The 22,108-nt window shown below is 41.5% G+C and overlaps 1 protein-coding gene and 1 long non-coding RNA gene across 2 annotated transcripts; one reads left to right on the forward strand and one right to left on the reverse strand.

Annotated features, from left to right (window-relative positions):
• Nucleotides 1-3,322: 3,322 nt before the first annotated feature.
• Nucleotides 3,323-9,233, reverse strand: LOC115164568 (uncharacterized). The gene is made up of 2 exons (XR_003869948.1): nucleotides 9,194-9,233; nucleotides 3,323-4,120 (listed from the first exon to the last, which is right to left on the reverse strand). It is a non-coding gene; the product is annotated as an uncharacterized LOC115164568 (long non-coding RNA).
• Nucleotides 8,326-20,368, forward strand: LOC115164567 (serine/threonine-protein phosphatase 2A 55 kDa regulatory subunit B alpha isoform). The gene is made up of 10 exons (XM_029717197.1): nucleotides 8,326-8,666; nucleotides 9,537-9,611; nucleotides 14,522-14,619; nucleotides 14,747-14,912; nucleotides 15,097-15,209; nucleotides 15,348-15,525; nucleotides 15,794-15,958; nucleotides 16,296-16,465; nucleotides 16,747-16,838; nucleotides 18,286-20,368. The coding sequence occupies exons 1-10, from the start codon at nucleotides 8,660-8,662 to the stop codon at nucleotides 18,560-18,562; spliced, it is 1,341 nt and encodes a 446-aa protein (XP_029573057.1). The 5' UTR covers nucleotides 8,326-8,659; the 3' UTR covers nucleotides 18,563-20,368.
• Nucleotides 20,369-22,108: the final 1,740 nt, after the last annotated feature.

Consider the following 22,108-nt stretch of genomic DNA (forward strand, 5'->3'; position numbering starts at 1 on the left):
GACTGTAAACTCTCCTTCCAGACTCATATTAAACATCTCCAATCCAAAATTACATCTAGAATCGGCTTCCTATTTCACAACAAAGCCTCCTTCACTCACGCCGCCAAACATATCCTCGTAAAACTGACTATCCTACTGATCCTCGACTTCGGCGATGTCATTTACAAAATAGCTTCCGACACTCTACTCAGCAAACTGGATGCAGTCTATCACAGTGCCATCCGTTTTGTCACCAAAGCCCCTAATACCACCCACCACTGCGACCGGTATGCTCTAGTCAGCTGGCCCTCACTACATATTCGTCACCAGACCCACTGGCTCCAGGTCATCTATAAGTCTATGCTAGGTAAAGCTCCGCCCTATCTCAGCTCACTGGTCACGATAACAACACTCACCCGTAGCACGCACTCCAGCAGGTATATTTCACTGGTCATCCCCAAAGCCAACACTTCCTTTGGCCGCCTTGCCTTCCAGTTCTCTGCTGCCAATGACTGGAACGATTTGTAAAAATCGCTGAAGCTGGAGACTTATATTTCCCTCACTAACTTTAAACATCAGCTATCTGAGCAGCTAACCGATCTCTGCAGCTGTACATAGCCCATCTGTAAATAGCCCACCCAGTCTACCTACCTCATCCCCATATTGTTTTTATTTACTTTTCTGCTCTTTTGCACACCAGTATTTCTACTTGCACATCATCATCTGCTCATCTATCACTCCAGTATTTATTTGCTAAATTGTAATTACTCCTCTACTATGGCCTATTTATTGCCTTACCTCCTCACGCCATTTGCACACACTGTATATAGACTTTTTTTCTATGGTGTTATTGACTGTACGCTTGTTTATTCCATGTGTATCTCTGTGTTGTTGTTTGTGTCGCACTGCTTTGCTTTATCTTAGGCAAGACGCAGTTGTAAATGAGAACTTGTTCTCAACTTGCCTACCTGGTTAAATAAAGGTGAAATAAAATAAAAATGGTAGGTTGCCTAGTAGGCAACCCAAGGAATTACTCCCTCAATGCGTCCAAGGCTAGGTCGTGATGTTCGGCCACTGCCTGGAACCCTTCCATCAGACCGCGAAGCAACTCCTCGTGCTTACCAATGGTGGATCCTTGGGAGGAGATGGCATTGCGGAGCTGGTCCAAGTCTGCTGGGTCAGTCATGGCCAGTTCATACTATCAGGTATCAAGGTAAGACCCAAGTGCAGACTGTGTGAAGTAACAATGTTTATTGTAACAGGGGCTGGCAAATGACAGGTAAAGGCAGGCAGGCGTCGATAATCCAGACAAGGAGCAAAGGTACAGGGTGGCAGGCAGGCTCAGGAACAGGAAGAGCTCAGTAATCCAGAGGGGGAGCAAATGTACAGGATGGATGGCAGGCGGGCTCAGGGTCAGGCAGAGTGGTCAGGCGGGCATGTGCAGGGACAGGACAGGCAAGGGTCAAAAACCAGGAGGACAAGAAAAGAGAGGCTGGGAAAAGACAGGCGCTGACAGGACAAACGCTGGTAAGCTTGACAAACAAGACGAACTGGCACAGACAGACAGAAAAAACAGGTATAAATACCCAGAGGATAAATGGGGAAGATGGGTGACACCTGGAGGGGGTGGAGACAAGCACAAGGACAGGTGAAACAGATCAGGGCATGACAGATATAACCATTTCATTTTCCCTTTTACTCTGTAATATAAGACATAGTGTATTTAAAGAAGCCAAAACAGGAGTAGGACTATAGAGAATTGTTTTGGGGCATATGTCATGGGTGTTGTGTTGCTAAAATTAACCCTCATACTGTACATGGCTGATAACTATGGCATCTAGGCGAAATGTAAAAGGGAAATAGTCTTTGAAGAAGAGAGCATTTGTCTTTTTATAGAAGAGGGAGGCAGAAAAGTTGCAAGGACATGAAATGTAGGTATTGTAAATCCCACTTCTACCTGTGGCAGGCAGGCGGTGGAAATTAAAAACCTCAGATGCTCTGCTGTCCAGCTGACATTTTAATCCGTTTAGAGCCACCATGCAGGTAGTCATATAGTAAGCTGACTCAGGGTCAGTGTACACTGTAAAACTCTATTGAAGGATGAACTTCACAGAACTTCACAGATCACTAATCCATTCTTGGTCTACATGGACAGTGCACCATTCTTGCATCTTGGTCATATTTTGCTTGTCTCGCCCTCAGGACAGCCTCCTTTGCTGTTTTTCTGTAGCTGCCATAGGACATTGGGGAGCGCATGGACAGTGAGAGGAATGCAAAGAGAAAAATGAAAGTTCCTTCTCTCTTATGTATATCATACAGGCTGTGTACAGGAAGATAACTAAAAGTATAAGAGCTGGAGAGCATTCAGTAGTTTAAACAAAGATAATTCCAATAGATACATCTCACCTTATTCACATAGTATTTTGCAGCATTTTGAAACTTCAGATGACTCCAAATAAACCCTCCCTTTAAGTAACTGTTGGATAAATGGCTGTGGGAATAGACTTATTTTTCAAGTGTCAATCTCAGCCGAGTCTGCTATTTCAGGCAGTGAATGCACCTTTAAATTGAGCCAGTTTGGGAGAATAGCAATTCCTTGGAGAGTAATATCCCACTGATCTGGATATACTTTGCAATAAGATCCCAATAAGCCATGCATCTTCAAAAGAGATGCATACTCCTCACCCAAACAAATAATATTGAATAAGAAATATTCCAACACTCTCAACCGCTCCTCTTGTGCCATCATACTATTATGGATTTATGACATATGGACATACAAGATATGCCTCTTTTGTTTGAGAATATTATCTTTAAACAGTTTATTGCTATGTCATCCCTGTTTATGAACTGGGTTGTGGTGTGGCCCACTTGTAAACAAGATCCAAGTATACAGGGAGAATAGATTAGAAAATTATAGGATGAGGTTAAGTACATGTCAAGTAAGTTTTGCAACTACAGGAAGTGATTGGATGTTTTAGCATTTCATTTCCATAGAGAGTGGCAAGCACTTCTGATGAATAGGTAATGCCATCCCTGCCAGGGAGCACTGCACCGGCTGAATTGTGGGAGGATTCCTGCAAGGTCTGTTTTTTAGAAACTACGTAGACTATACTTGCTTGCTTGATTCTGCTATTTCAAATTACCAATTTTTCTTCAGGCAATTTTACCATGTGATGTTAAGTGGCTGTTTTTTTCTCCAGCAGTTACATACAAATCGATGGATGTGAAAATAAGACCTCCTACATCCATTTTTGAGTCCTTACAAAATGACTCTAGTAGGACATTAACTATATATCACATCGACTGCAAAATTCTACACAGGAAAGGCTCTCAAGGCCAATGGCAGAGAAAATCACTTTTTATAAATGGAGTGACTCAATTGGGTAATTAATAAGGACATGTTCTAATATCATACAGTGCAGTAAGATTGGCTGGGGCAAAGGAGTCTTGGGTGACCTTGATGTTGCCTCACATTCCGTATTAGCAAAGACGGCAAAACAAATAAACACATGGAAGAAGCAATAGATTTGTCTTTTAAATATGACCCAACACATTTTAAAGGTACCTTTTATAAAGGATCCAGAGTCAAACAGAAGAAAAAAACATTACCACAGGGTCATCTGGTAAACAGATACCAGAATAGTAATTCATTTTCCTCTCCTTTCATAATGACACAAAGACATCTTGTATAACCATGAGTAGTTGCAGGGCTCACTGTTTAGAATCCTTTGAGTTTGAGTCTAACTATTTAAAAAAAAAAAAAACACAGGACAGGCTTAAGGAATATCCAGAGGAAAATGCATCTAAAAAATGTTATAAAACATAACATTTTTCCAAAACCTTTGGCCTTTGGCAGCTTTTGCAATAAATGTTGTGAATATTTCACAAAAGTAACATACATTGATACAAAGCTTTTGTATATTACGTAATTGTTGCTTACGGGTTGCATGTTACTTGCATGTTACTACTGCTGCTGCTGTTGTTGTTGTTGTTGTTGTTGTTGTTGTTGACAATCCTTGGAAACCAAGAGAACACATCCTTTTCCTCAGCAGATAAAAATTGACAGTTTATGAGCTGCATCTTCTGATGAGAAGTCTCTGTGTTTTCTTGGGTTTGGCCTGTGAAATCTTCCCGAGGTCTACAGAGAAAAAGGCATGGAAGACAACAGCTAATCAGTGCACTTGTGACTGCCTGAAATGTCAGACTTAATTCCCTTTGATTATCAAAACCTACGGGCTCCTCATCTAATCTATTTTAATTATAGAGGGGATAAGTCTTCATTGTGATGATGAAGGTGGCTGTGTCTTTGAAATTAATATTTAAGAGAAGAAAGCATACTGTAGGGACGTTGGGTCAGTAACCGAAAAGGTGCTGGTTTGAATCCCCGAGCTGACAATGTGAAAAATCTGTATATGTGCCCTTGTGCAAGGCACTTAACCCTAATTGCTCCTGTAAGTCACTCTGGATAAGAGTGTCTGCTAAATTACTAAAATGTAAATGTAACTTATTTCAGAACGTCAATAACTTGGCCAATTAAGCATTCATACTCACAAAAAGTATACATTTTAGTTACAGAAAAGGAAATTCTCTTTAAAAGTTGTTCTGTAGGAGAACCAAACCAGTGCTGTGAATGATCTAATTCATTAATCAAGTTACCATAAACTCTGGGAAATCAAGGCTGGTTTGGGTGCACATCAGGTAGGCCTGGATGTTATGTGGTTTGTGGTTACAAAGATTCTGCAAAAAACACTCACTTAAAGAGTCCTCTATCAAAGTTATCAAATTATCAAAAATACAATAAATGTGATTGGGCATTCATATTTCATTTCATTCCCAACCTGCAGGTCTATCTTCACTTTCATTTGCGATATTTAAATTCTTGCATAGATGGGGTGATCAGGATAATGAATACCCTTGGCAACATGAGGTTGAGGTATTGCAGATTACAACCAATCAGGGGTATTGTCCAGAAGAAACATTATGCAGCCATTATAATGTACAAGTGAGTAAGTTACTGGCTACAGGAAACAAACTCAGTCATGTTATCCATCAGATTTTACCACAAGCTAAACATACAATACCACACGTTGAAGCATACAAATAATAAAATGCATTTGATGTATTAAAACCCATGAATATGATATATTATACATATGTTTAATCATTGTGAGGAACAGTAATATGCAAGGAACAATTGTCCTGGCAGCAAATAACTTGAACAAAGATAGATTACACATACGTAGAATTATTTATTTGGTAACTTGGTGAAATGGCATTCTTCAGCAGTGTAAAAAATTATTTACATTTTGATCAAGGAAAGCCTCCTTGATTGAAAAAGCATATGCCATAAAGATACTGGATGGCTTCCATGTTACTATGGTGAGCACAGCTTTAATATTCTAGGGGAAGCTAGAGCTATGTAGAAGTGTTTTTTCCCCTCTTCTGTCAAATCTGCAGGCCGTTGTCTGCAAGTAACACAAGAACCAGTTTGGGGACATAGATTACATGTTACATTATTGCCATCTAGTGTTTGAAATTGTTCCGTTTTCTCCGAGATACTGGGGAATTATGGTTACAGCAGTTCATCCCATGTGATATACAGTGCATCGAAAATATTCAGACCCCTTGACTTTTTCCACATTTTGTTACATTACAGCCTTATTCTAAAATTGTTTTTTTTAAATCCCTCATCATTGTACACACAATACCCCATAATGACAAAGCAAAATCAGGTTTTTAGAATTTTTTGCAACTGTATTGAAAATAAAAAACTGAAACATCACATTTACGTATGTATTCAGACCCTTTACTAAGTCCTTTGTTGAAGCACCTTTGGCAGCGATTACAGCCTCGAGTCATCTTGGCTATGACGCTACAAGCTTGGCACACCTGTATTAGGGGAGTTTCTCCCATTCTTCTCTGCAGATCCTCTCAATCTATGTCAGGTTGGATGGGGAGCTTCGCTGCACAGCTATTATCAGGTCTTTCCAGAGATGTTTGATCAGGCTCAAGTCCGGGCTCTGGCTGGGCAACTCAAGGACATTCAGAGACTTGTCCCAAAGCCACTCCTGCGTTGTCTTGGCTGTGTGCTTAGGGTCGTTGTCCTGTTGGAAAGTGAACCTTCGCCCCAGTCTGAGGTCCTGAGCGCTCTGGAGCAGGTTTTCATCAAGGATCTCTCTGTACTTTGCTCCGTTCATCTTTCCCTCAATCCTGACTAGTCTCCCAGTCCCTGCCACTGAAAAACATCCCCACAGCATGATGCTGCCACTACCATGCCTCACCGTAGGGATGGTGCCAGGTTTCCTCCAGACGTGACGCTTGGCATTCAGGCTAAAGAGTTCCATCTTGGTTTCATCGGACCAGAGAATCTTGTTTCTCATGGTCTGAGAGTCCTTTAGGTGCCTTTGGCAAACTCCAAGTGGGCTGTCATGTGGCTTTTACTGAGGAGTGGCTTCTGTGTGGCCACTACCATAAAGGCCTGACCGTTGGAGTGCTACAGAGATGGTTATCCTTCTACAAGGTTCTCCCATCTCTACATTGGGCCTCTGTCAGAGTGACCATCGGGTTCTTGGTCACCTGGCCATTCTCCCCCGATTGCTCAGTTTGGCTGGGCTGGGCCAGCTCTAGGAAGAGTCTTGGTGGTTCCAAACTTCCTCCATTTAAGAATGATGGAGTGTTCTTGAGGACCTTCAATGCTGGAGACATTTTTTGGTACCCTTCCCCAGATCTGTGCCTCGACACAATCCTGTCTCGGAGCTCTAAGAATATTTTCTTCGACCTCATGGCTTGTTTTTTGCTCTGACATGCGCTGTCAACTGTGGAACCTGTGTGAACCTATAGTCAGGTGTGTGCCTTTCCAAATCATGAATTTACCACATCTGGACTCCAATCATGTTGTAGAAACATCTCAAGGATCATCAATGGAAACAGGATGCATAGCAAGGGTCTGAATACTTATGTAAATAAAAACCTATTTTCGCTTTGTCATTGTGGGGTATTATGTGTAGATTGATGAGGATCTTTTTTATTTAATCCATTTTAGAATAAGGCTGTAACGTAACAAAATGTGGAAAAAGTCAAGGGGTCTGAATACTTTCCCGAATGCACTGTTATATACACTACCATTCAAAGGTTTGGGGTCACTTAGAAATGTCCTTGTTTTTTTCCATTAAAATAACATCAAATTGATCAGAAATACAGTGTAGACATTGTTAATGTTGTAAATGACTATTGTAGCTGGAAATGACTGATATTTAAGGAAATATCTACGTAGGCTTACAGAGGCCCATTATCAGCAACTGATTTTGGGTCAGTAGGAGTGAGATTTTTGGAAAGAGTGGATTCCTGCTTTTCGGCCGACCCATACATTGTTTCAAGCTGGGTAAAGGACCAACTTGGAATGGTTACATCTTTGATAGTTTTGAGAAGTGGAATTGTTTCGATTTTTTGTGGAACAGCCTCCCAGAGAAAGTGGGTGCTTCAAGTCACGCGGCTAGGGGCTCAACCTGTAGTGTGCATTGCTATTCTGTGAGGGATTATGTTCTGAACCTGCTTCACTGCTTTAGGTGCTAAAGATTCAGACATGAGAAACGTGAGAAATTGGACATGAGAAATTGCAGGAGGGCACAGTCAGAGGGAGTTTGCAGTTGGGATAGAGAATGAACTGTGTCAACTGTGGGGGTGCCCATGCAGCTGTGGATCAGAAGAGCCCTGTGAGAGAGAGACAGGTTGAGATTGCCAGAGTTCGAGTGGGGCAGAACGTTTCCCATGCTGAGGCAGTGAAGAGAGTAGAGGATAGCCCAAGGGTGAGTGAGTCGACTGGGAGCCCCCAGTGAATAGGACTGTAGAGAGTTTTAGTATGGTTGGATTTCTTGCGTTTATAGCATTGGTGATCAACTGCATTGCACTGATGGAGCGGAAATCATCAAGATAGATGTGGTAGTTGCAGCAGCAGATAAATATTTTGGTGTAAGAGATTTTAGTGCAGAAGACCTACAGAGCGTTTTGAGAGAAGGGGTTCCACCCTCCCAGGCAGACGGTCTGGTGTAGGATCGTTAAGTAGTGGGATGGGGTGGTGGGTTTGGGGGCTAGTGTATAGGATGGTAGGTAGGTGAAAAATCTGTTGATGTTTCCTTGAGCAAGGCACTTAACCCTGTTTGCTCTGGATAAGTGTCTGCTAAATGGCTGAAATGTATATTAGGTGCAGGGTGAGATGGTGGTGCAATTTAAGGTTTTCCCTTTATTTTTTATTTTGTCACAATGTGGAATGCACATTCCGAACTGAGAAAGGAAGCAATACGCCAAAAAACGTCTGGTCTACCGGAAATTCACAAGAAGAAGAAGTCTGTCTCTCACTGACGTCAATGCAGGACTAGGTTGCGCCATTTTGAAAGTAGAAGCAGGGAGAGAGAAATTTTGCAAGCAAGCAGCCAGCTAAACAAGAAGCTTTGCAAGGTGTTCCACGGGAGCGTTGCTGATTGTCAAAGCACTGCTAAGCAAGATAAGTGACATGAGAAGTTGAAGAATAGTAGGGGGGGAAAAGCAACACACTATAGCTTTACGAATCACCTGCACTCATCGTGAATCTGCTTGTACACACCCTAGCACGGTAAACTGGAAAGATAAGCAAGGGCCCCAACCAAGGCAAGCCCTCCTCGACAGAGATTCCCTCTCCACCATGGCAGGTAAAGTTAACTAGCAGGCTACTGTCGTTAGCTAACTATGACGCGTAAATACAATGGTCAAGTTAATCGCCCATAAATTCTACAAATTGTTTTGATGTAACGTTAGATTGCCCGCTTTCTTGACATTTAGAGAGACGCTAACTAGCTAAGGTTAGCGTACTACGTCTACGAGTTGGGAGTGTAAACGTTGCTCTGTATGTGTTGTCCAGCGTTAGTGGAGGCTTCGGCTAGGTTAGCTAGCTAACTCTACCATCAACATTTAGATGGATATAAAGTTAGGTAACATTAGCTGTGTTAGTTATCACTTCCACTCTGTATTGAAGCTAACGTTACCAAGCAATGATGTCTATAAGTTGCTCAATAGTTCTCTTGATGTTTTATGGAAAGTAGCTACAGTAGTCAGGGTGTGGGTATAATTTGTGGAACGTTCCAACAGGAATCTGTTCCAAAAAACGTAAAGTAAAAGGTTGCCAACCAGCAACGCATACAAACCTAGCTAACTAGCTGCCGAATAGGCATCAACTCACCACGTAGCTTATTCTTAATGTTTGTCCATAGGCAACCAGAGTGAGGACAGACATCTTTCGGAAAAAACGTGATGAGTGAAAAACGCAATGAAATAGGCCACTCCCTACCCGGTATCTTATTCTGCCGCTATACAACTTTGTATGCGTTGTTTTTTGGCAACCTTGTTATTTACGAAGTTTTTGGAATAGATTCCTGTTGGAACGTTCCACAAATGATACCCACCCGTAGTCAGGAGATTATAAACAAAGCATGCTGATTAAGAAGCTTCATATTCATCTTTGACAGAGCTATGATGATGCAGCTTTGGATTTTCAAAGCATTGCTCTGTTTGTGCGGTTCCAGGAGCTGGCGGAGGCAATGATGTGCAGTGGTGTTTTTCTCAAGTCAAAGGAGCGATTGATGACGATGTGGCTGAAGGTATGACTGATGATTCAGACTCTAGACTGCTAACTAGCTAGTTGATGTAGTGTGCTGTTAGTAACGACAGCCACCGACTCACTTTCACCTCTCCGCTCAAAACATCATACCATAACTTCAATTAAAATCACGTAACACAACAAGCGCGTATTAGAGACGGGCTTCTATTTGAGCCAGGCATCTATTAATGCATACAGACGTTTGCTCATTTGCATAGCTAGTTGAATTTGTTAAATTCCTGCTTTCACTTCAAGCATTTTAATCAATGTATTCATTGCCTGCACTAATGTGTTTTCATGTACACACAGTGTCACAATCATTTTGTCTTAGTATGCCTATTTTGAAGTTGTTGACTGTTTTTGTGCTTGCCAGTTAACAGCTGAGAACTGCAAGCTACTGTTATCAGCCAATGGCTAGCAGTTTCTTACTCGTGATTAAAAAAAACGGATGATTTCCATAATTCTTTAAAAGTCATTATTGAATTATTTAATGTAACACATCAAACTTTAAACCTGGTAATCTATTCATGGTAACCTTGTAAACAATTCATTTAGACACAAGGTTTATTTACTGAAATGTGTGCCTCTGCCCGACAGGCGGCTTTTTGAAGTTTAATTGAAGTTTTAAGGTACCCACCAAACATGTCAAATAATAAAGGGACATGGCAATTTTGCGATCAGATGTGATGGTGCGTAATTGATTGTCTGGAAATGGTCAGTGACCCAAAACGAAAGGTAAGATGATGTTGGGAGATTCTCATGACGGAGCTATAGTCTGTCATGTCATGCAGTTTTGGTCTGCAGACGTCATCTCATGATGCAGGTTAGTAAAGCATTGGTAAAGAGCCAATGTTAACTGTTGTACTTTTCCACTTAAACTCATTAAGATGCTGGGAACACTATGGCACTTTTGCTTTTTAATTTGAGAGCTAGTAGCCTAATTGGGTTTAGGCTGCATAGATGGTGTGCTTAGTTGCACATAAGATATAGGGAAAGGTATAGTGACTCTTGGGTGCCTTTGGCTCACCTCCTCTGAAGTGTGTGAATGGCTTGGAGCCGAATATGATTGATCACGTGTCCACATTACAAGGTTCTGTTTACAGTACAAGCATAACAAAGCAGAGTAGGTCAGGATCTGTGTATGTCTGTAGCTAGGTTTCCATCCAATTGGCAACAGATTTTCATGTGAATATTCAGAAATCTGCATAAAAACAACATGAGCATTTTGCAGAGATGTTTCCATCAAATGTACTTGTTGTGGATAAAGGCTGTGCGTGATGATATAGTGCAACTAAATACAGTTGAAGTCAGAAGTTTACATACACCTTAGCCAAAAACATTTAAACTCACTTCCTGACATTTAATCCTAGTAAACATTCCCTGTCTTAGGTCAGTTAGGATCACCACTTTTATTTTAAGAATGTGAAATGTCAGAGTAATAGTAGAGAGAATATTTTATTTCTTCACATTCCCAGTGGGTCAGAAGTTTACATACACTCAATTAGTATTTGGTAGCATTTCCGTTAAATTGTTTAACGTGGGTCAAACGTTTTGAGTAGCCTTCCACAAGCTTCCCACAATAAGTTGGGTGAATTTTGGCCCATTCCTCCTGACAGAGCTGGTGTAACTGAGTCAGGTTCGTAGGCCTTCTTTCTTTTCAGTTCTGCCCACACATTTTCTATAGCATTGAAGTCAGGGCTTTGTGATGGCCACTCCAATACCTTGACTTTGTTGTCCTTAAGTCTTTTTGCCACAACTTTGGAAGTATACTTGGGGTCATTGTCCATTTGGAAGACCCATTTGTGATCAAGCTTTAACTTGCTGACTGATGTCTTGAGATGTTGCTTCAATATATCCACATAATTTCCCTTCCCCATGATGCCATCTGTTTTGTGAAGTGCACCAGTCCCTCCTGCAGCAAAGCACCCCCACAACATTTTATTTATTTATTTATTTCACCATTATTTAACCAGGTAGGCAAGTTGAGAACAAGTTCTCATTTACAATTGCGACCTGGCCAAGATAAAGCAAAGCAGTTCGACTCATACAACAACACAGAGTTACACATGTAGTAAAACAAACATACAGTCAATAATACAGTAGAAAAATACATCTATATACAATGTGAGCAAATTAGGTGAGATAAGGGAGGTAAAGGCAAAAAAGGCCATGGTGGCAAAGTAAATACAATATAGCAAGTAAAACACTGGAATGGTAGATTTGTAGTGGAAGAAAGTGCAAAGTAGAAATAGAAAATGGGGTGCAAAGGAGCAAAATAAATAAATACAGTAGGGGAAGAGGTGGTAGTTTGGGCTAAATTATAGATGAGCTATGTACAGGTGCAGTGATCTGTGAGCTGCTCTGACAGTTGCTGCTTAAAGCTAGTGAGGGAGATAAGCGTTTCCAGTTTCAGAGATTTTTGTAGTTCGTTCCAGTCATTGGCAGCAGAGAACTGGAAGGAGAGATGGCCAAAGGAGGAATTGGCTTTGGGGGTGACGAGAGATATACCTGCTGGAGCGCGTGCTACAGGTGGGTGCTGCTATGGTGACCAGTGAGATGAGATAAGGGGGGACTTTACCTAGCAGGGTCATGTAGATGACCTGGAGCCAGTGGGTTTGGCGATGAGTATGAAGCGAGGGACAGCCAATGAGAGCGTACAGATCGCACTGGTGGGTAGTATATGGGGCTTTGGTGACAAAACAGATGGCACTCTGATAGACTGCATCCAGTTTATTGAGTAGGGTGTTGATGCTGCCACCCCCGTGCTTCACGGTTGAGATGGTGTTCTTCGGCTTGCAAGCCTCCCCCTTTTTCTTCCAAACATAACGATGGTCATTATGGCCAAACAGTTCTATTTTTGTTTCATCAGACCAGAGGACATTTCAGTCTGGCTTTTTTATGGCGGTTTTGGAGCAGTGGCTTCTTCCTTGCTGAGCAGCCTTTCAGGTTATGTCGATATAGGACTCATTTTACTATGGATATAGATACTTTTGTACCGGTTTCTTCCAGCACCTTCACAAGGTCCTTTGCTGCTGTTCTGGGATTGATTTGCACTTTTCGCCCCAAAATGCATTCTGTCTCCTAGAGATGAACGTATCTCCTTCCTTAGTGGTATGACGGCTGCGTGGTCCCATGGTGTTTATACTTACGTACTATTGTTTGTACAGATGAACGTGGTACCTTCAGGCGTTTTGGAAATTGCTCCCAAGGATCCACCAGACTTGTGGAGGTCTACAATTTTTTTTTTTATGGTTTCTTTTGATTTTCCCATGATGTCAAGCAAAGAGGCACTGAGTTTGAAGGTAGGCCTTGAAATACATCCACAGGTACACCTCCAATTGACTCAAATGATGTCAATTAGCCTATCAGAAGCTTCTAAAGCCATGACATTTTTTATTAATTTTTTCCAGACTGTTTAAAGGGACAGTGAACTAAATCTATGTAAACTTCTGACCCACTGGAATTGTGATACAGTGAATTATAAGTGAAATTATCTGTCTGTGAACAAGTGTAGGAAAAATTACTTGTCATGCACAAAGTAGATGTCCTAACCGACTTGCCAAAACTATAGTTTGTTAACAAGAAATTTGTGGAGTGGTTGAAAAATGAGTTTTAATGACTCCAACCTAAGTGTATGTAAACTTCTGACTTCAACTGTATAACATTTACGGTTAAATTACCATGTACCTATTTAAAAAATACAAGTTCAGTTGGTTTCCATCGCATTTTCAACTCTACTGATGGTTTTGTCACACAAAAAGTGCATTGTATAGCAAATGTGGCCTTGGCACATGCGCTCTAGCCAGCAGCTCACAGACACAGTTTGGGTTTAACCTATGTGATGAGATTATTATGGACAAAAGAGAAAGATCGGCTGCTGTTTGACAAATAAAAACAATCATCGATCCTCATGTCACCAGAATAAGACCCTCAATATTTATTGGAAAGGTGCATCAAGCTGATCTCTGTGTACTTTCACCACCCTGTGAAGTTCGTTGTTTATTTAATCTGTAGCCTAGTAAACTGCATGCTTTCCCAAGTCGTAGTGGGAGGACCACACAATATATCATCACGTGACTCAGTTTGCTTCGAAATGTTAGTTATATAAACATTTGCGCATAAGTGTTTCCACTGCCATTTCTCTCATAATTACATTTACAGACACACAAAAATCCTATCTTGTCTAGCGTGTTTTGTCGACATTTGGAATATTTGCCAACAAATTTGCAGTTTCCATCAGGCCTGTCACTTTTTCCTGACATGTACTTTACTCGCATAAAAAGGTTGGATGGAAACCTGGTTGCTGCGTGCCTGTCCCTTTTTAAGTGAATCTAAATAGACTTTCAGACATGCAAAAGGCTGCAAGACTCAGACAGTGGCAATGTGGGACATGCAACAGTTTTCATGCTGCTGCAAAATATAGTTTATTTCTGCTTGTTTCCTTTCCCCTTTGTCTGTTCCTATTGGAACTGTGGGGAGGCAGTGTGTGGCTGTGGCAGGAGCTGAGTCAAGCACTTCTCCATAGAACTCCTGTTATGTTGGGGATAGCACTACCCTACTCTCAGGCTTGTGCCAACCTCAGTCATAAGGGAGAGATTGTTGAGCTAAAGGCAGCGGGTTGAGAATTCTATGGAAGTGGTTAGCTGCAGATGCTATGTTTGTTTTACATTTTCCCACTGGGGTGGTTAAGTAGGCCCATACCTTGCTTTCCACAGCTTCTCAAAATCAGATTTAGGCTAGTAGTATTATGCTCAATAGTGAAATCAGTTCACCACTGTTGGGCACTAGATGCATTGCTAAATGGAGAGTCGTCCCCCCCCCCCCCAAAAAAAAACCCATGACAAATGTTGATACATATATTATTTTGCAATAAGCAATTTAACCTACTACTTGTCATGTTATTTGTAACAGCTGACATCATATCCACTGTGGAATTCAATCACTCTGGGGAGCTACTAGCCACTGGGGACAAGGGGGGCCGCGTTGTGATCTTTCAGCAGGAGCTAGAGGTAAGTAAAGGTTCCTGCTCAACATAGTCCTCTAAAATCAATTACTTGACTGAGTCTTGTCTCAGTAGTATTTTTATTTTTTACATGATTGGACCCAGAATCTGTTATGCATGTTGTAATTGAGCAGAGCAAGAACCAGCCACAGTGCCGTGGGGAGTACAATGTTTACAGCACCTTCCAGAGCCACGAGCCTGAGTTTGACTACCTGAAGAGCCTTGAGATCGAGGAGAAGATCAACAAGATCCGGTGGCTGCCTCAGAAGAACGCTGCACAGTTCCTCTTGTCCACAAATGGTCAGCAGAGCAGTGTGTGCATGTAGCCTTATCCTCCCAGCCCTTCCTCTGGTGAAGATGGGGAAACTCTACATAAGCTGTTTTATTAAATTGACTCATTTGTATGATTTGAATAGGAGAGGGATCAACAGAAATATTTAGCTTGTGCAGAAGCAGTGTGACATACATGTGTGTTGTCTTGCAGATAAAACTATAAAGCTGTGGAAAATCAGTGAACGGGACAAGCGACCAGAGGGGTACAACCTGAAGGAAGAGGATGGGCGCTACAGAGACCCCACTACTGTCACAACACTACGGGTGTGTAGACCTTCACGTACCCACTACCTATACCCTACACACTCAGAGACCCCAACACTGACACAACTAAGAGTGTGTGGACTCATCCTATACACACACAACTCATACTACAGAACCTGCTAAATCTCTTCACCATAGGTCCCAGTGTTTCAGCCGATGGACCTGATGGTTGAGGCCAGCCCCAGGCGAGTGTTTGCTAATGCACACACCTACCACATCAACTCCATCTCAGTCAACAGTGACTGTGAGACCTACTTGTCTGCCGATGACCTTCGCATCAACCTCTGGAACCTAGAGATCACTGACCGCAGCTTTAGTATCCTCTGTTTGGTCCCCATCACTTTTCCTTTCAGTCTGTATGATGAACACATTGTCTGATGAAGGTGATGTTGATCCGTCTCAATTTCATGCTGTCTGATTAATAAAATAAATATTACATTTAAAAAAACCACACACACACACACACACACACGTAGACTTTGTCTTGGATAGTACTGTAATCAATTTGACTGAGACAGTTCAATAAAGCACAATTCTGGTGGTGTCAAAGCTGTTATGTTTGCCCTTGACCTCACTGACCTCAGACATTGTGGACATCAAGCCAGCCAACATGGAGGAGCTGACAGAGGTGATTACAGCAGCAGAGTTCCATCCAAACCAATGCAACACATTTGTCTACAGTAGCAGCAAGGGCACCATCCGCCTCTGTGACATGAGAGCATCAGCTCTCTGTGACCAGCACTCCAAACGTAAGTGACATCTGACAGTGGAGTCAAAGATTTTAGTTTCAGACAGAAGAATGCTGTGCCCTGTGGAGACGACTAGGTAAAGTGGCTAAAATGGCATATTGATTGAAATGACTACTACATGTACCCAGTTTTTCGGAGACAGATTAAAAGTACTGAGAAGGCCAGAAATTTCATAGACCTTGGAAGCAGATGTTTCAAGAGTCCATTCCTGTCATTGACTACTCAATCAATCAAATGTATTTATAAAGCCCTTACATCAGCTGATGTCACAAAGTGCTGAACAGAAACTCAGCCTATGAACTGACTAAGCGAGCACACTTCGTCTTGTCTCATTCAGTGTTTGAAGAGCCTGAAGATCCAAGCAATCGTTCATTCTTCTCTGAGATTATCTCCTCCATCTCTGATGTCAAGTTCAGCCACAGTGGGCGCTACATGATGACCCGGGACTACCTGTCCGTCAAAATCTGGGACCTCAACATGGAGTCCCGTCCAGTAGAGACTTATCAGGTCAGCTGGTGTCTGTGTGGTGGGAGATGGTGACATGGATGTTGTGTTCAAAATTCTAGTTGCTTGTCAAATCTCTAAACTTTAGATTGAGATATATCTATCAAAGTCTTCCACTGGGGGGAGATATAGTGTATAAATGTGTCCTTCACGTGTCCATTTTGGCTCTTGTTGTATTTGATGGTTTTCAAGCAAGGATACATTCAGTTGATTATTGTATCATTTGTTATCATATAATGTACTGTTTTCAGTGTCTTGATAAACTATAATTTTCCTCCCAACAGGTTCATGAATACCTCAGGAGTAAACTGTGCTCACTCTATGAGAACGACTGCATCTTTGATAAGTTTGAGTGCTGCTGGAATGGAAACGACAGGTGAGAGTCAAGTTTAGCATTAGGTTTAGAATTATGAATAGCTGTCTGACATTGATCATGAAGTTGATGCTGTATGATACATTAGATCAGGGATGGGTTACTCTAGTCCTTTGATGCTGGTGTGGTGTCACCCCCCCCCAACAAATACAGCTGATTAAACAAATTGCATTCTAAACTGAAGATCATGATTAGTTGTTTATAGGAGTCCGGTGTGTTAGCTAGGGCAATCAATCAGGCCCCCGAGGACTGAAGTTGCCAATCCCTGCATTAGATCAATGTTAGACATTGAGGACACATTAAAGAGTAATAGTTGTATTTAATTCTAAGTTGTACATAACATTACTATGTTCCATTTGGCCTACAGAAGAAAGGCTGTAGCTACTGTAAGATACAGTACATGGGGATATCCCCTCATCTGAACTGAGCGGCACAGGCCTTACCAAAGGCTGCCTTTATCGCTGTCAAACAACTCAAGGCTCACCCTTGCATTTTCATGTGACTCCGCCTACAGTTTGATAAACGGCATTGGCACTTGGATTGGAACCGGTTGCTGTGGTCAGATTACATGAAAATAGAGCTATTTGGCGACACACCAATGGCCAGTTTGACGTTGAAAAACAGAAGCATATGCAGAAAAGTACCTCATACCTACAGTAAAATATGGTGGTGGAAATGGTTAATTGACCACAAAATCAACATATTTGCAATGGCCATCTGTCTCCGGACTTGAACCCCTTTGAAAATCTGTACTTTGAATTGAAGAGGGCAGTCCATAGCAGCAGACAAAGTATATCAATGATCTGAAAAGATTTTGTATGGAATAATGATTTAAGATCCCTCCCGACATGTTCTCCAATCTCTACGTTTTAGAAAATGGCTGTGCCATTATCCTCGCACGGGGAGGGTTTTAGACTATTGAAAACAGGGGTGCCAATAATTTTGACCCCTATCTTTTTTACTTTTTATTATTTTTATTACTTGTTAAACAAAATCTCTTTCTCTGAGCTATTGTATTAGTAGCTCAGTGTTTATTTTATAAAGTATTTTTGCTTATCTTTATCAAGGGTGCCAATAATTATGGACCTGACTGTAAATGTATTCTTATTTTATCTTTATTTATCTAGGCAAGTCAGTTAAGAACAAATTCTTATTTACAATGATGGCCTAGGAACAGTGGGTTAACTGCCTTGTTCAGGGGCAGAACAACAGATTTTTACCTTGTCAGCTCGGGATTCGAACTAGAAACCTTTCGGTTACTGCCCGAACGCTCTAACCACTAGGCTATCTGCCGCCCCAAATGCCACAATACAGTTGAATTTTGTAAGGTCTTAATATGCCTGAGATAAATAAATGTTTTGTTTCGATTCTGTGGTTGAAAGACTTGGATGTGAAACCACTGTCAGTCTGCCACTACCGCAGTTTCATTCCCCACCCTTGTCCTCCTCAGTGTTGTGATGACGGGCTCATACAACAACTTCTTCAGGATGTTTGACCGAGGCTACCGGCAGGATGTGACCCTGGAGGCGTCTCGGGAGAGCAGTAAGCCTCGTTCTGTGCTCAAGCCCCGCAAGGTGTGCACAGGTGGGAAACGCAAGAAGGACGAGATCAGTGTAGACAGCCTGGACTTTAACAAGAAGATCCTCCACACGGCCTGGCACCCTCAGGACAACATCATCGCAGTGGCCACCACTAACAACCTCTATATATTTCAGGACAAACTGTAACAAATATTCAATGAACCCTTCATATCCCAGATCCCACTTTAGCCTCACTACTCTGGTCCGCAACATCTCGACTGGAGAAGTGCAGCAAAACACCTCTGTTTTGATGGCTTTCTTAGTCTTATTTCCTGTTCAGGGGGCTCCAACAGTACCACACTTCTTCTGCCACATTGCAACTGTTGTCCACTACATCCCAAAGGGAACACTTTTATAACACTAGTCTTTGAGATATTGTTTATTTTGTTAATTTACTATGTTGCTCATTTAACGGTTTTGGTGCCACAAGCATTTTTTTTATATATACAAGCATTTTTTCTTTTGATTGGAAGTTGTTCCCTCCCACCCCTCCATCGTTGACACAGATCACAACATTGCTATTCTTCACTGACCAAATTGGCAAGCTGACAGCTCTCAATTTTTGTCCCAGGCCATTTGTCAAATTTCCAAGTTTGCTCACCCTCCTCTTTCACATACAGTACACATTTATTCTAAAAATGGATGTAGACACGCATACACACAATAGCTCAACTCAGTTGGTGGGCTGGGTTGGGGTCTGGGGGTCATTTTGAGACGACTATGTAAAATATACAGTTAGCCAGTCTGAGACTACAGACAAGGGTTAACCGTCGGGTAAGCACAGTGCCCTTCTCCAGAGGTAGCCTACAGTATGAAGCCATTGCTTTTCCAAGTAAACGGTAGTGGGCAGAGGCATTGCAGCCTAATCTCCTTCTTGCACTTAGAGTGCCACCATGTACAGCTCAGCACAGAGGCTCTAGTGCAGTAATTGCAGGAGAAAGACAGGCCTGCCTTGGCTGACCTGCATGACTTGTCCGTTTTTAAATGTGAGCGGCATCCATTTGTACCTCTGCTGCTCAGTTCCATGCATGCGTCTTGACTTATGCTTATGTTTCTTGTGAATTTTTAAGTTTTCCCTCTGGATCAAGTTTTTTGTTTGTTTTTTTTAATGATGTTTTGTACTTCAGATAAAGAATAATCACTATAATTAGTTTATTTTTGTATGAATTAAGAAGACAGAAATATTGATTGATATCCTTTAATCCCCTCGCACTACTTGGTTTAGTCTGATCACTGTTGTCTATTAAGCTGTAGGTTTTGGACTGATCTATGGACTGAAGGATTACTTGGGCTGGTGATAGTTAATGTGACTTATTATATGAGCATTGTGTTAAATTCACGTGGGCTGCGGGTTTAAAGATGGAGTGCATATTAATGTGCCATTAAGAAAGGCTTTATGCATGTTGGATGTCCAAATAAGTATTTTCAGGTATGTGTCACTGGAATCATAATGGTCATTTGTTTTTTTGTTTTTGGGTTACTGTAACCGATATTGACTGGAATGGATTCGGGTGCTTCTGAGTTTATTAAGCTAGTTCATTTGCGCTAATTGTTTTAACTCCGGTGTAGATCTGTGTGCATCCGTTTGTTTGCCATGGCTGTTTTTTCAAAAAAATTGCACTGAGTAAAATAATTTTATTATTAATAGCCCATTGTACGTTGAGAATGGGAAAGGCATTATCTGTTTGCTTCAGTTTGACTGAAGAAATGCTCTTAACCGCGAGTTCACTGAGTATCAGGTTTATTGACTAGACAGGGTTACTGACTTGAAATATTTTATGAAACAATATTTTCTCTCTTCGATTGTGCATAAGTTCTTTATGCAGGAAACAAACTAAACTGTTTAGTGAGTCGTGTTAGTGGGTATCATTGGATGGAATTACTGGGTAATGTCAGCTCAGGGCATTGGAGACAGTATTTCAAATAAACGGCATTTCCAGCGTTTGTACTGTATTTAGTCAATGTGGCATTCTTTGTTGATGATATTTTGGGAAGCCAATTATTTTTTGTTATGTCTGTAGCACATGGCTACGCGAATACTTGATTGACGAGATACCAATTGTGAGCCATTTGATCGTAGGAAGTTAGCATTAAGCGTATCAATTGAGTCATTTACTAGTAAGGCTACCAATAAGCACTATTGCAGACTGCAATAAAGGTCATTAGCTCTACTAGTGTTGTGAGGGTCACTTCCTCATGTCTTTGTTGAATACTTAGATTTTCTTATGTTTGTTTTGTGGACAGTTTATAATGGCTGTCACTTATAATAGCTGTTGTGAAAATGTGTCATGACATGAGGAACAAGAGTAGCTTACTACTAGCCTAATGTTTAGTTATGGTTAAGATGTAAAATGCTCAATAGGAGAAGCAACACGTGATACCCCTAACCCCATACCGCCATCACACTCTTGGCATCAGAACATCACGGCTCAGTTATGGTACAAATGTAATTGTTGCCACAGATTGGCTCTTATTTTATACATACATACATACATGCATGCATGCATGCATGCATGCATACATACATACATACATACATGCAGTTGAAGTTGGAAGTTTACATACACCTTAGCCAAATACATTTAAACTCAGTTTTTCACGATTTCTGACATTTAATCCTAGTAAAACGTCCCTGTCTTAGGTCAGTTAGGAACACCACTTTATTTTAAGAATGTGAAATGTCAGAATAATAGTATAGAGAATTATTTATTTCTGTCTTCCATCACATTCCCAGTGGGTCAGAAGTTTACATACACTCAATTAGTATTTGGTAGCATTGCCTTTTAAATTGTTTAACTTGGGTCAAGTGTTTTGGGTAGCCTTCCACAAGCTCCCCACAATAAATTGGGTGAATTTTGGCCCATTCCTCCTGACAGAGCTGGTGTAACTGAGTCAGGTTTGTTGTAGGCCTCCTTGCTCGCGCACACTTTTTCAGTTCTGCCCACAAATTTTCTATAGGATTGAAGTCAGGGCTTTGTGATGGCCACTCCAATACCTTGACTTTGTTGTCCTTAAGCCATTTTGCCACAACTTTGGAAGTATGCTTGGGGTCATTGTCCATTTGGAAGACCCATTTGTGATCAAGCTTTAACTTGCTGACTGATGTCTTGAGATGTTGCTTCAATATATCCACATAATTTCCCTTCCTCATGATGCCATCTATTTTGTGAAGTGCACCAGTCCCTCCTGCAGCAAAGCACCCCCACAACATGATGCTGCCAGTCCTGTGCTTCACATTTGGGATGGTGTTCTTCAGCTTGCAAGCCTCTCTCTTTTTCCTCCAAACATAACGATGGTCATTATGGCCAAGCAGTTCTATTTTTGTTTCATCAGACCAGAGGACATTTCTCCAAAAAGTACGATCTTTGTCCCCATGTGCAGTTGCAAACCGTAGTCTGGCTTTTTTATGGCAGTTTTGGAGCAGAGGCTTCTTCCTTGCTGATTGGCCTTTCAGGTTATGTCGATTATAGGACTCCTTTTACTGTGGAAATAGTTGCTTTTGTACCTGTTTCCTCCAGCATTTTCACAAGGTCCTTTGCTGCTGTTCTGGGATTGATTTTCACTTCTCACACCAAAATACGTTCATCTCTAGGAGACAGAACGTATCTCCTTCCTGAGCGGTATGACAGCTGCGTGGTCGCATGGTGTTTATACTTGCGTACTATTGTTTGTACAGATGAACGTGGTACCTTC

The sequence above is a fragment of the Salmo trutta genome, chromosome 27 (genome assembly GCF_901001165.1).
Source record: "Salmo trutta chromosome 27, fSalTru1.1, whole genome shotgun sequence".
NCBI lineage: Eukaryota > Metazoa > Chordata > Actinopteri > Salmoniformes > Salmonidae > Salmo > Salmo trutta.

What these genes read in the sequence shown, in the direction of transcription:
- LOC115164567 (XM_029717197.1), top strand. An exon ending in CTACTGTCACAACACTACGG is followed by an intron (nt 15,210 to 15,347) that starts GTGTGTAGACCT and finishes TCTTCACCATAG; the next exon opens with GTCCCAGTGTTTCAGCCGAT. An exon ending in CTGTGACCAGCACTCCAAAC is followed by an intron (nt 15,959 to 16,295) that starts GTAAGTGACATC and finishes TGTCTCATTCAG; the next exon opens with TGTTTGAAGAGCCTGAAGAT.